At 40.1% G+C, this 14,132-nt stretch overlaps 1 protein-coding gene across 5 annotated transcripts in view; it reads right to left on the minus strand.

The window, feature by feature from the left end:
* The window catches only part of APLF (aprataxin and PNKP like factor), a 91,572-nt gene that overhangs the window by 54,482 nt on the left and 22,958 nt on the right, over positions 1 to 14,132 (minus strand). For all 5 annotated transcript variants that reach the window (XM_073339432.2, XM_073339431.2, XM_073339434.2 and 2 more), the window contains exons 3-6: positions 9,368 to 9,534; positions 7,231 to 7,423; positions 5,467 to 5,593; positions 3,339 to 3,526 (exon numbers count right to left, since the gene is read on the minus strand). In XM_073339432.2, coding sequence (XP_073195533.2) covers positions 3,339 to 3,526; positions 5,467 to 5,593; positions 7,231 to 7,423; positions 9,368 to 9,534 — 675 coding nt within the window. The remainder of the gene's footprint in view (positions 1 to 3,338; positions 3,527 to 5,466; positions 5,594 to 7,230; positions 7,424 to 9,367; positions 9,535 to 14,132) is intronic.

The raw sequence follows: 14,132 nt of genomic DNA on the forward strand, positions 1-14,132 counted from the left end.
CACTTCCAAGGATGGGTTCTGTGTGGATAATAGGCTTCATTCTCCAACTAGTAGGTGCATGGTTAATTTTTCAAGTCCTGGGAGAGTATAAGCCATGTCTTTTCTGCCTAATGCAGGGGTTGTATTTTGACAGTAGATTCTCCGCCATTTACTCTCTATTTAAAGAGAAGGGACTTTCTGTTCTAATTCTCCAACCGCACTAAGGAATTAACTTTTTCACAAAGCCGGGTGGCCCTTATAAGGAATGCTCCATGCAATCTTTCTCTCTCCAGTGTTGTTAACACTTCTAAGTCCACATTTGAAATACTAAGTCTGGCAAACTGAATATTTTTACATCAAGAGACAAGAAACAATCCATAAGGTTTAAGCTGTTCATGATGAGCTTATTCCAAGGTAAACACATTAAAGGTAAAATAATGTGGACAGTCTTCGCAGTGTAATCTGATCACAATATAGTTTAATGGCTGAAAATGCATAGTTAAAAAAAATCTCTGACATGCCCATAATGATAAATTCACATGTTAATTTTTGATGTAAGAAAGATCTTTTAACCATTAAAATCAAATCAAGTGACTGGTAGAAGACTTTCTTTTTAAGATTTTTTTTTTTTAAATAGATGTTCAAAGGCAAACATTTTTCAGGGAAAGCCTCATTATCTTATCACAAAATGTGGCTTTTTCATAATTAGTTGCCAGTAATTATGTTTACAATCCTAGCAGCAAGAAAGAAAATGGTGACAACGTTTTGCAGAAGTTGCCATGTGAATTCTTGTTTCCTCTGTGTAGCAAAACAAAACTAAGGCACATACTGTATGTCACGCTCTGTGTTTATGAAAACTCAAACAGCCACTATATTGACAATAAAATGATGACTTCTGCTGCCAGAAAACAAAAGTTCTTTCACCAGCATTTGTTAACTCATTATCATTTTACTTCTCAGCTTGTCACCCAAGTAGTAGTAGTGAAAAAAAAAAAAAACAGCTCACACATGAGCTAGTTTTTGCCTAGGACATGGCTACAGATAAGGTAGGAAAAACTTATTGACCAACAGGCACCTGCTTTGGACTGAGATCAGAAAGTTCCCCCCACCCAAGCAACAAGAACCTACTAAAATGGCCTACTCACAAAAGGTCATGATTTAGTCTAATCCCAAAACATCTTTTTAGGAAATTCCATCCCACAAAAAAAGACATGAAATAGATGACACCGCCCAGGCATCAAACACAGCCACTGAGGCTAAAACAGGTGTCTATTCCCCTCGTCTCCCAGATCACCATGGGTCTCAGATAACCTGAGACAGAAGGAAAGAAGAAAACTCAAGCACTGAAGGCAACAGCACAGGCAGACACTCAAGCACAAGGAATTCTTGCAAATCTATGAGTTAGCCATGGAAAAAGCAAAAATTGCCACCTTTTCTCCAACATAAGTTATGAAATCCTCCAATTTCTGCAGCTACCCACACCACTTAATGTAGCTGTCCATGAAATAATGCTGCTCTGCCTCACAGATGAGGTTTATAGGATTGAACTAAGATGGCTTCAATAAGACTGCATCCAGACAGTCACCTGCTTCTCAATTTCCAGATCCCTTCCTGGGGAATAGCAAAGAATCCAGCCTCTGCTATAGTCTGCTCAGCATCTTTGCAAAGCAGCTAGCGGAGATTGCAAAACAGCACCTCTATAGATTTAGCAACTTGCAGACAAAACCAAGCTTTATATTCCCATCACATTAGATAGCACCAGGTATCAGCTGAATCAAGGAAAGATTACAGTGATGCTGGCAGACCGAAGGAAGCACTGAAGAACCTGTCACCTCAATATCATCAGCTTCCATTGATGGAGTTTGCCCTCAGATTGTTGTGACCGTCCAACAGACTTCATGATCTCCTACAATCCTCACTGCTTCTGGATATCTATCAAAAAAAGTCATGGATGCAAAAAAAAAAAAAGCCTCTTTCCATGTGCAGGATTAAAAATTAACCATAGTGTTCGATACATTTGCAGCCTCTAGTCTTGATTACTTCAACGTTCTGGATCTAGAAATAGAACTGACAGCCTTAAAAGAGCTCCAGTTGGTTCAGAACACAGCAGCTTGCTCACTCAGCAATACTGAGCCAAGAGCACGTCACCCTATGCTCGGTTCTCTTCACTAGCTTCTTGTTGAACACTAAATCAAATTCAAGATTTTTGTCTTAATTTTTAAAGCACTCCTATTAAATTTGCCCAAGTTACCTTAGGGGCCAGTCACTGATCATGACATCCCACAACAGATAAATTCCACTGAAACAATGGAACTGGCAACCCAAAGATTCAGATCCATACAGCTTTCTTGGCAACTAGTCAACAACTGTAGAACTCACTTCTGGAAGAGATCGGAATGACCACAAATCTGGGTGCCTTCCAAAGAAAATGTAAAGCCCAGTTGCCTGACCTAGCTTTCCCACACTACCAGCATCTCCACCAAAATCACATATTAAAATCTAAAAACCAAGATACCCTATAACAAAAACTTCACATCCTGCCTCCTCTATGAACTAGAGAAAATTTATGGAATGTTTATGATAGTGGAGGGGAAGCCATAAAGAAGTCTTAGAACTACAGACTGAGGTAAATAACATTTCAGCAGGTGATCATACAAGCCACAAAAACATACATGAGGACAACAAAACTATATCTTATAATAAATCACTGCTATTAAAAATAAATCCCCTTCCACTCTTCCCTGCACTAATCTCAACGCTGGTAAATGGTGCTACTGACAAAAATAACAAAACAAAACAAACCACAAAAACCTGAGCAAATTCACAGAAGGTAAAAGTATCAGAAAAAACATAACTATCAATAAGAGGAAAAATTACAGAAAATAAAGACATGGAGGTTTCTTCATCTTTTCTAAAACTAAACCATCAAGCCAAAATCTGTTACCTTCTAACATATGTTGGAAAAAAGCCATTAGTAAATGGGATTAAAACATAAAATACTACCAAATTATCACCACTAATTTTTAAAAACCTTCAGATTATCCTATGGTATATTTCAATTTTTGAACCCCAAAACACGGATACGGGTAGTACAGTTAGCACTAGGGGTGGCAGATCATTGACAGAAGAATCTTAACAGTACTTTATATCCTAGGTTTCTTGTTTTACCTTAAAGTAATTCCTGTTTCTAGTTTGTACAACACTGGTAAGGCACGTTTTATCTGGGATAAACATTTTATCATGAGATAAAAAGCTGAAGATAGTTATAAGAGATGAACCAGTTTTAAAGCTCTAACATTGCTAACTGCACTTCAATAATATTGAAATAATGGGACTCAGCAACATACAAAAAACATTACCCGTGATGGGGGGCCAGTGGCTTCCTCTTCAGTAGTTTTGCTCTTTTTTCCCTGATCCTGTCCCATCTCTTTGAAATCCCCTAAATGCTCTTCACAAGCTAACCGTTTTCTCCCTTGCACATTTGCTCTTGACTTTGATGGTTCCATATTGTTTTTTCCTCTCCCTTTGCCTCTTGTTACTCCACCACCTTAAAGAAAAAGAAAAGGAGGACATTTATGGGATCCAACCTTGAATGCAATCTTCAAGACCTCACGACAGGTCCTAGAAGACTGGAGAAAGGCTAATGTAGTGCCCATCTTTAAAAAGGAGGGAAAAGGAGCCAGGAAACTATAGACCAATCAAAGGACCAATCCTTCGATATCTGGGAAGCTACTAGAGCAAGGTATAAAACATTCAATTTGAAAATACCTGGAGGATGAAAGGGTAATCACTAGCAGCCACCATGGATTTACTAAGAACAAATCATACCAAAACAGCTTGATTTCCTTCTTTGATAGAAAGGATAGGGGGAAATGCAGTGGACATAATATACCAGGACTTCAGCGAGGCTTTGACATAGTCCCACATGACATTCTGATAAGTAGGCAGGAGAAATGCAGCCTTAGCTGAACCACCATTAAGTGGATACATAATTGATTAAACAACCACAAACAAAGAATGGAATGACATCAGATTGGAGGGAGATCCCAAGTGAGGCTCTACAGGGATCTCTTTAGGGTTTGGTGTTGTTTATTAATGACCTGGATGTAGGAATAGAGAGCTTATTGATCTGATTTGCAGATGAGACAAACTCTTCTCCCTGTCTTAGCTCTGCTTGGCTCAGTTCTCAAATTCTGAATATTTATGACTCCACCCACCATGAAAACTTACTCTCTAGCTTGTGGGAAAACAGTGATCTGCCCACTAATTACCAGCCCTTGCTTCAAGCCACTTCAAATTAATGGCCTTGCTGTAGCTCCTTGCATGTGTACACAGACAGAGATACAAACAAACAGGGGACTTATGTAACAAGAGAGAAGGAGCAACGTGTGCAACCAGAAAGAAGCAATGCTGGTGTCAGTGCAAAGGACAGGGTGGGAAAAAAGGGACAACATTCTTCAGAGTGCAGCCTCTAGTGTTGACTTCAACATCTGGGAACTAGAGGAAAAAAACAGCACTGGCTGCAAGTCATAAAATAGGGAATCTCTTCAAGAAATCCCTGTACCTCTGGGTTAAAAAAAGGAACACGTGCCAAATATAAACAGTGCCGCAAAAAGATGCAAGGTCTGGTTCTCAGAATGAAATATTATGAAAAATGCTTCTCGGAAGGCAATGACTTTGAAGATGATGCTGCAGACTTGTCTGAATAATCTGGAAGAACTGGTTAGCGAACTCATTTTTGGGCTGCCTACCATGTCTTACTATACTGGTAAATTGCAGAGTTGTTGTAACTGTGTTGGTCCCAGGAGACAAGGTGTGTAGCTCAGAAGTTGGTTCAATAAAAGACTTTACTTTGCCCACCTTGTCTTTCTATACTAGAGAATGATAAAAGTAGTCAACAACAAACTAAAGACAAATGTAGAAGATATGCTAAATACACTGACACCTATTTCCATAGCCTTGGACAAATTGCAGAAAGATTGCTGAAGTATTGCTGATGCTGTTGAAATTTGGAAAAAAAAACTTCAAGACATGTTTTTTTGGAATAACAGGCACTATAAAACTGACCAGTATTGTTATATAGGTAAACCTGTCATCAAGGTGTAATCTATCAAGAAAAAGAATTAACAAAACCAAACATGTAAAAGAAAGAAATTGTCAACAAGCTTTTGGGAAGGCAAATGTGCCCTCCGTGTCAGGCTTACAGGTCAAAATAAAAGTGCTAAAACATCAGCTTACTGTTAGCTCACTCACCCTCTCTTTGGATGCATGCTGCAAACACCAGAGACGATAACGTGAGACAAAGGAAGCAACAGAAGCGAATATGTTCAGCCATCTGTCAAACTATAAAGATGAATGTAAAGAGGATTCCGTGGGGGAAAAATAATCAGTTTATACCTGCACTTTCCCATATCAATGGGTCAGAAGAGATTAAAGCAGAGAATATGCATATTGTCATAAGTACTTTGTATTGCATTACTAACTTACCTCTTTTAGTGACTGGAGTTGAAAGACTTTGAACCATGAGGTCTCCTTGCAACATCCAAGATGGAAGCATCCTTTTCCTCCAGACAGGTTTTAGCTCCTCACTTTCGTTACAACTAGCAGAAAAAAACTGAAATAATGTTTGTTGATTAGTACCACAGTACTTTTTTTTTTTCTAGTTTTAGGATACAGAAACTATGAAAAAAAGACTTTGTTCAAAAGACATTTGTAAGCAGCTTTGTCTTCATAAACAGCCTAAACAGACCTGGTTTTCTTGTAGGTACAGCTTAACGGAAGCAAAAGTCAGTCATAATGCTGAACATTTTGGCACCTCCTACTCTCTCAGCCAATCAGTATTTAAAGAAGCCTCTCTTTACTCCCACAGTTAAGACCTCCTTAACACTCAGAAGAAAGCCTATGTTCATTTACAGACCAAAAGGTTCATAAAAGATCTCACTGATACCTTGCCACCGATGCCACATGGTTTGTGGCCACTGAAGCATCAGAAAGCCTGGAGACAGTGAGAGTAAGGAACACTGAATTACTATACAGAATGGGAGATGCAAAAATGTTCAGCATTTCTCAAGTGGCTATTTCGCTCCCAGTTAAGTTATGCTCAGAAACAAAGACTCCAGAACTGGGCTAGAGAAACAAGAAAAACATACAAACTCTGTTTATGACATGATCGTTGACTGGTATAGTCAGTTTTAAACCAGGACAACCTCTGCTTTTAAGAAGGGATAAAATATATTTTGGAAGTCTCGTAAGTGTGATGAAGGCTGGCATTTCAATTGTACTTATAAAGAAAAATATCAGCTATAGTATGTTATCAAAGAGCAATTGTCCTGCATCTGTCTTTGCATTATATTGCTTTCTCCATTAGAAAAGCAACAGTAGTAAAAATAAAATAAAATTGGCATCTCAATAATTACACTATCTGAAAGCCATTTTTACTCCGTCAGAGTAAGATAACAAGACATTAGAGTTTTGAAAATTCGGTTCTGTTTGCAAACTCTGGCTCTAAGCCTCTTTACCACAAACATAAGGAAACATTAACACTACAAAAGCAGGGTAATATGAACCTTTTTTCTGTATTCTGTCTGATCCTGAACACACAGTTCCAGAGCTGTAACCAACTGGAAGAAGCTGTGTGAACAATACATGTGGATCTTATTCCCTGACCTAGACCCAGAACAGTGTGTCGACAGTTCTAGATACATGTGAACTTCAGAGGCTTTTCAGCAGGGTACAAGCACTGTGTTGTGTTGTACATTCCCCTAGGCAATGGCTTTTGGGGCACGTCCCTGTTCACAGTCAGAGTCCTGACCTTACCCTTTTTTTCAGTATATCACGGTGCTTTGGAACGCAACAGGATTTGTAAGGACATAAGCAGAACTCAACACTTGTTTCTCCCACAAAATACAGATTTTATTTCTGATATCACTCACTTACAAAGCCATTCTTTGTTCTGAAGAAATCTTTTACTGCTTTGCACCTGTTTATAAGGTATAAGGAAAAGTTCAGGCACGTCAGCTTACGGCTTTTGTGATAAGCAAAAATTTTTTGGAAATTCTATTATAGTACATAAAATCAAGATAATGTATTCTCAAACAGCCTCTTGATTTGTCAAAGAACCTACTCCCCCATGATGGGTTTTAAAAAGGTACAGAGACAAGAACAAAAACAATTTTCATTTTACCCGATTTTCAGACCACCCTTCCAAAAATACAGACATGTTGCAATATTTAATCAGATATTAACACCCACCAAACTCTTGGAAGAAGTCTCATTTTTTGGAATTTCTGCTGTCCTTTCCAATAGAGAATGTACTTTCACTTGTATGTTATTATTGGAACATGATGTTAATTCTACTAAAGATGGATCACAAGACATCTTGATAGGATGACCACTTGAAGAGGATTTATTTGCTGTTTCATCTGCAGCAATCTTGCTATTTTTCCTATAGTATATTAAAATGCATCTTTTAGTGGAAAAAAAATTCAAAAACTTCCTTTATCTATTTGAACTGAACACAAGTTTATTTGTATTCTAAATGTCTATTTCCACTCAAATGTCATAACATAGAAGCAAACCTCAGTTTCAGATATTAAGAGACCAACAAGAAACCTCTACTGTATTGCATCTACCATACATATTAATGGTGCTAGAATAACGTTCTCTTAAGTCTGTTGGCAATTTTTTACTATGATGTATCTAGGCAACAAACTACATGGTTGCCTAAAAGCAACAAATCATCAGTCAGCACAACTTACGATCCAAGACCATACAAAACCCCAATATGACAAGGTGAAACTAGATTTGCATTACTGACCATAAAATAAATTGGTTTCTGCCTTCATTTAACTGTAGGAGCTGTTAATTTTCAATAACGCAGTAGTAGTATTGTAAATGATAATTTTTACCATAAAATGAATACAGGTTTTGAAGTATGTTATTCAAATTCTAAAAGATACAAATATTACAGAAGTAATCAGCAGCATAAAATCCTAAAATAGAACAGAAAGAAAAGCCAACTTTCATTCCCAGCTCTCATATCTCAAACAAACATTCATTTTTCATTCCCTGTAGCAGTAGCTCATTTTTCATTCTCTCCTACTAGCTTATTTCAAAGTAGAGAGTACAGATTGTTGTTGCTTTATAAATCAGAAATAGTAAACAAGACTATATATAATAAATTAAATGCACTTCTTCATTTGGGGCCTAATTCAGCACAGTATTTGCGCATAGGTTTAATTTCTACTTACACACTTGTATAATTCAACATACATTGTTTTGTCATAAAATAGCTGGCAATTGATAAACATTTGCGCTAGGCTGAAATTTGACACTCATCTATTTACATTTTTCAATCTTTACAAAGGTTTTTGCTTTTTTTAAAAAACAGAAATCTTGTTGGCTGTTCCAGTCTTGAGGCTTGTGGACAACTTTAGTGCCCTTGGGAAAACTAGAAGTCAGTGTATTTTAAAAAAAAATTCTGAAGTTTAAAAATTTCTAAGAGTTTAAAATATGATTCAGGATCTTCAACTGTACTTTAACATTTGCCCGTCTACTAGCTCTCTCCTCTCCACAACTTGGACAGTGTGTAGTATCAAAGAAAATGCACAATGGATTGAAAATGTAAGGTATGCAGTAATTTTTGGTTACTATAGGAACCATCTGACATACAGTGTCTATCAGCAATGTAAATGTTTCATTCTTTCAAATCAGTTGTCCCCCAAGAGTGGTGTTCGTGGTAATTTTTCTGCTCCTCCACCAATAAATATTTTGGTAACTCACTTACCAGAAAAAAAGTTAGATCTAAAGGGTTACATCTAAAATGTCTTTAAAACAAGATTCCTACTTGTAAGATCAGGATGTATGGACATAGAATCCTTTTATTGGTTGCTAAGCAAAGCTTATTTTTTAAATTAAAATTACATTTAACATTATACTACCTATTTAAGTAAAGTTCAATTTTCCCCACACTTTCTACAACACAGGTTTTCAATGGAAGTTGGGTGCCATGCCTTTGAAAATCTCACCCATGAGATACAAAAGCACTTTTGATTCTATTTATTAAAACACTGACAGGTACGAATGATAAAGCAGGTACATGTTTCTCATTCCCCACAACCTCCCCGCCAGATACTACAATAAATCACTCACTGGGGCTCCAGGATTGGGACTGCAGTATATATCGGATATGGATTGATCTAGTTACTTCATGCTTTCCCTCTATCTTCTTAATGAAGAGATAAAATAATTTAAACTTGACTTTAAGCAGATGTTTATTTGGATTTATTTTTTGTTCATTCAAGATCTGTTGTGCCTTAGAAAACTATAATTAACAAGTTTCTGTTACAACTAGTATTACTATTGGTTTTTCCACATCAGATATCGTTACCTTAGTGTGCTTTCCACATCTGAGTGTGTAGAGAGGACCTTGAAAATGTATTTGTCGATTAACAGGGAAAAGCTGTCACCTGGGCTCAAAGCGTGCCATTCATCTGTTTCCAATGGTAATAGATGGCTATTCTCAGGTGATTGATAAAAACAAGGATTTACATGGACCTGTCAATTTAAAAAAGAACATTGGTACACCATGTGCTATGCCGTAGGAATCCTAGTAGCTTACATTACGCAGCGAAGCATTGACTCAGTTACTAACACCATTCCAGATACGGCTGCAACCTTTGAATAGTTGTTAGTATGTTAAATAGAAATAAAGTACAGTATTAGAAAAAACAACTGATTCCCACTTATAAACTTTTTTTTATATCGATATTATGTATGTACTGGTAGCTGTTCAATAGAAGCTATAAGGCTGAGTTGATATTTCCATTTATAGTTAAATTTTGTTTGGTTTCTATGAAGATGAAATAATTCCTGTACCAATTTTACACCAGAGGTCTAGGTAAGATTTAATTCTGGGGAAAATGTTGAAAAAAAAATCCAATATTTTCAGTGTTCTAAACCTTTTAAATGACTCATTTGATAAATTACACCTTGCAGATTGGACCAGAGCAACTCATAGGCAAACTAGGCATATGCTTAGTAGGACCCCAATTGGGAGGGCGGGGGGAGAACGACCAACGTTTTGCTTTGGCCAATGCAGATTTTTGCGTGAACTGAAAGAACTTCACTTACTTGAGGGGTATTATGACCCGTGTGCTAGGTAACGCCACCACTCACTCAAGTGAGTGAAGTTTTTTCAGTTCACGCACACATCTGCACCAGTGGATGAGTGGGAAGAGATAGTCCTCACCCTTCCACCACACAACAGAGACTCACTTTTCCATTCCCAACATAGTAAAGGAGAGGAAGGTGGCACTGGATAAAGAAGCCACTAGTAGTAAGTGTACAGACAACAGTAGTAAACGTACTGTCTGGGATGGGAATTTACTGCAATGGCATGTATGGGAGGGAACATCACTGAAGTGTATTTTTCCCTTCCTTCCGTCTCTCCTCCTCCGTGTCCTCCCACCTTTATGCTTGCATTTCCCGTCATTTTGTGACTATTATAGCAAACAATGCCTCTTTTGGGACCAGCAATGAATAAAAAAAAAGGAACCGGAGGCTGCTGCTGTTATTCAGATTAGAAGGCAGGATCCCAGAAGTGTATGTTTCCCTAGGGACCAGGGACGGGTTAATCCAGCCCTTCTTGTAGATTAACCTTTTATTGATCTCTCTAGTCTCAACAGTCAGACTTCAAAACTACCTACCTTTGTGAATATCTAAGATTTTAGACACAGGATATATTAGATGAAGTATATGAATTAGTGCATTTAATTCTATTAGCCATCAAAACTACTTTGATTTTCATGGAGAAAGCTTATAGAAAATCATGTTTGCTATGAGCTTGCGTACATAAGAACTACTGTCCAATGTGCTGGGAGAGTCCGCAGCTAGGAAGAGCTAGGCCTGTATCCTGCAAAAAAATTACCTATGTACTGTGTATCACACACTAAACAGTCCAATTGGAATCAATGGCACTTAATAAAGTTAAGCACTTGGGTACTACTAATCAATTTTAGGTGACCTCAGCATTATAATTGTTCCCTATAGAATAAAGTCACCTAGGTCATCTTCTCGGCTTCTCCGTTCAATTCTACAAGCTGTAGTTGCAAAGATTGCAATCACTACTTATTTACATTTCTAACTGGCTGACAGATGGCATTTATTTACATTCACAGAGAATAATTAAAATTAATAATTCAGTGATGGGGAGTGAGATAACAGTATGAACTTTGTTTAATTTATTTAGACAAGAAAATAAAGTGAAGATCTCTGAAAACTTCCCTGTCCTTACAGCATACGCACATCACAATAAGATTCTATTCCTGCAATATAAAAAGCACAGGGTTAAATTTCAGAAGCATGACACATTTATCTTATCTTCTGATCTGTTCCACATTCCTCTAACTGTAAACAGTTTTTGAAAAATACCTATGAACTCTGTCAAGAAAAAAGGTTGTGTGCTCTTCCGGATAAATGTAAAAGTTAAAGTCATTACTTGTCTTTGATGTGTCTAGGGAATTGGGGAAAAAAATAGTGGTACTCTATCCTTCTTCAACTATGATTGGTCCTCCACGATTATCCTGCTTGAAGACAACTCCTGCAACTTCTGACAATTTTTAAAATAAAGTTCTTTAACACCTCTGTTTTTCCTATTTTACTGCAGTGTAGACAAATTCTGAGTGACATCAAGCACAGCAGCCCTGAACTACGAATCAGAGGAAAGAGAGGCTGAAGGAAGAGTGGCAGAAAAGAACAGTAGAAATTAACCGCCAGTCCGAGATGGGAAAATATGGGCCTACTGTGCGTCAGCCACACAACTAATGCTTTGGGAGAAGAACACGGCAAAGGTCTGAGGTAGAACTTGTTCAAATGTGCACTCTGATCAGAGGTCTGTGATGACTCAGAAGCCATGAAATTGGATCTAAGTTGTTCAGTTACAATCAAGTTGTTAGCGGTGCAAGAAAGGCAAACAGTAGTTTAATTTTCCAGACAAGCCAGCATAAACTATGTAACAACTTTCAGAAGCTTGAAAATTCTACTCCTGGAGGGATTCTTTGCTTCCCCGCAGAAGAATGACTTTCTGATAGGGAAGCAAAGGGAAGCCACAAGAGCAGTCATGTGACTCTCCACAGCATTATGTTTCAGATGCCCAGGGCAGCCAGCGGTGAGGTAAATCACTGTGGGGCACAGGGCGGCACTGGGGAAGACCTGGCCAGTGGCTCCTACCCTGTGCCAGAATCAGCTGCTAGTCCCAGTTTGGCTGGGGAGCATGGGACTTCCTCTTTCCCTGCATGGCATCCGGGGCCAGGTCAGACCCACCCCCAGATTTCTTCCCCAGCTGCAGGAAGCTCTCCGAACTCCCCACACACACTCGCTTCCTGCATCCATCACTCCTCAGCTGCAGGGGGAGGGATCCCTGTATAGGGAGCTGCTCCCCCATCCACCCAACCCCCATGCATCCAGACCCCGTTACCTCACCGAGCCCCCCCACCCCAGTGAGCCCCACTCCCCCTGCAACTGGACCACCCTGACGAGCCACCCACACCCAGATCCCCACCCCACCAAGTGCCAACCAGCTGCACCTGGTTCCCCACCCCACTGAGCACCACTCCACCAGCATCTGGAACCCCCACTAATCCCCCACACCCAGACCCCCCCATGCTGAGCCCAAACCACCTTCACCTGGACCCCCCTGCAGAATCCCATTACCATTGTACCCAGAACCCACCCAACAAGTCCCTGTTCAGCCAAACCGCCCCTCCACCTGGATCCCCAACTGAGCTGCCCGCACACAGATTGCCCCACACAGGGCTGCTGCTCAGGAGGTCCAGCCAGTATAAGCCCCCCCCCCCCCCCCCCCGAGTCAACTTTTGCTTTGTCTAAAGCCAGTGTGTGGGAATTTATAACTTGGGGCAGAAATCTGTTGTACATATCCTTCTCCACAATTGAGGGGGGGGCAACTGTCAGGAGTTTACGCTGTACAGATCTCTGTGCAGCGCAAGATGGTATAATTTTGGGTTTACACTTAAGAAGGGGGTGTGCACTTGAGTAGCTGGGCAGTTCCTTAGCTGTAGCCTCCCTGTGCAGAGTTGATCACAGCATCTGTATGTACCGTAGCAGGGTGTGTGTGCTGGAGCCTGGGAGGGGGCTTGGCAGGTTGGTCACAGCAGTACAGTGTAAAGGAAGCCCAGGCTAGTCGGTCTGGGGGGCTCAGTGTTACCCCAGTTCAAGCTGGCACCCCGGGGGGAACCCGTCACACATGGGTACTTGTCTCATTTCTTCAGCTGAGTGCTGTTCGTATTGCTGCACAGTTGACAATCCTAATCACTGACCAAAGCTTCACTCACACCTCTAATGGTATGTCTACACTGGCAAGTTTCTGCGCCACAAGTTATACCATTTTTATTCAAATGCTGGAATTAAACTGCTGTCACATCCACATTAGCAGTTCTTGCAATGGCAAAGACAGCAGTGCATTGTGGTAGCTATCCCACGGTGCAATTGGCAGCAGGGCGCTTTGGGAAAGGTTTGCAATGCCTCATGGGGCAGGCCCAGCATCACATGATGCAGGTTTCCCAATCCCATTGTTCCATGGGCATCCTACTGCATTGCCAGCTGCTTTTCAACTGAAGTGTGGGGGCGGGGAAGAGCGTGACACAGGGAGTATGTGTGGTGGGGGAGAGAGAGACTGTTTTGGGGGACAGAGTGTGTCAGCATGCTGTCTTGTAAGTTCAGACAGCGGGAGGAAGCAACCAGTCCTGAGGCAGGGGGAGGGGAAACCCCGACATCAGCCTCTCACACACAGACACCTCTCTGTGTTCAACAGCAGGAGCACTCCACATTAATGGTTTGCTTTGTGTCCCGGAGCAACAGCTGTCAGAAACTTTGATTTGAAATGGGAGGGGTGCATGTCTCCAAGGCAGCCCAGTTCAAAACAAGGAGCATGGTCACTTAAGGCATTACAGGACAGCCCTGAAGGCCAATTACAGCGCAGAAAGCAATCAAGTATCTACATTGGCAATAGAGCGCTGGAGCCTCTGTGCAAATAGCCTTACAATTCTCATCGAGGTGGGTTTTTTTGCAGAGCTGCAACTGAGGAGTTTCTGCGCACAAAGTGGCTTGGCAGTGTGTACACGTCTGCAGTTTCAGCA

Source organism: Lepidochelys kempii, chromosome 3, assembly GCF_965140285.1.
Source record: "Lepidochelys kempii isolate rLepKem1 chromosome 3, rLepKem1.hap1, whole genome shotgun sequence".
Classification (NCBI taxonomy): domain Eukaryota; kingdom Metazoa; phylum Chordata; order Testudines; family Cheloniidae; genus Lepidochelys; species Lepidochelys kempii.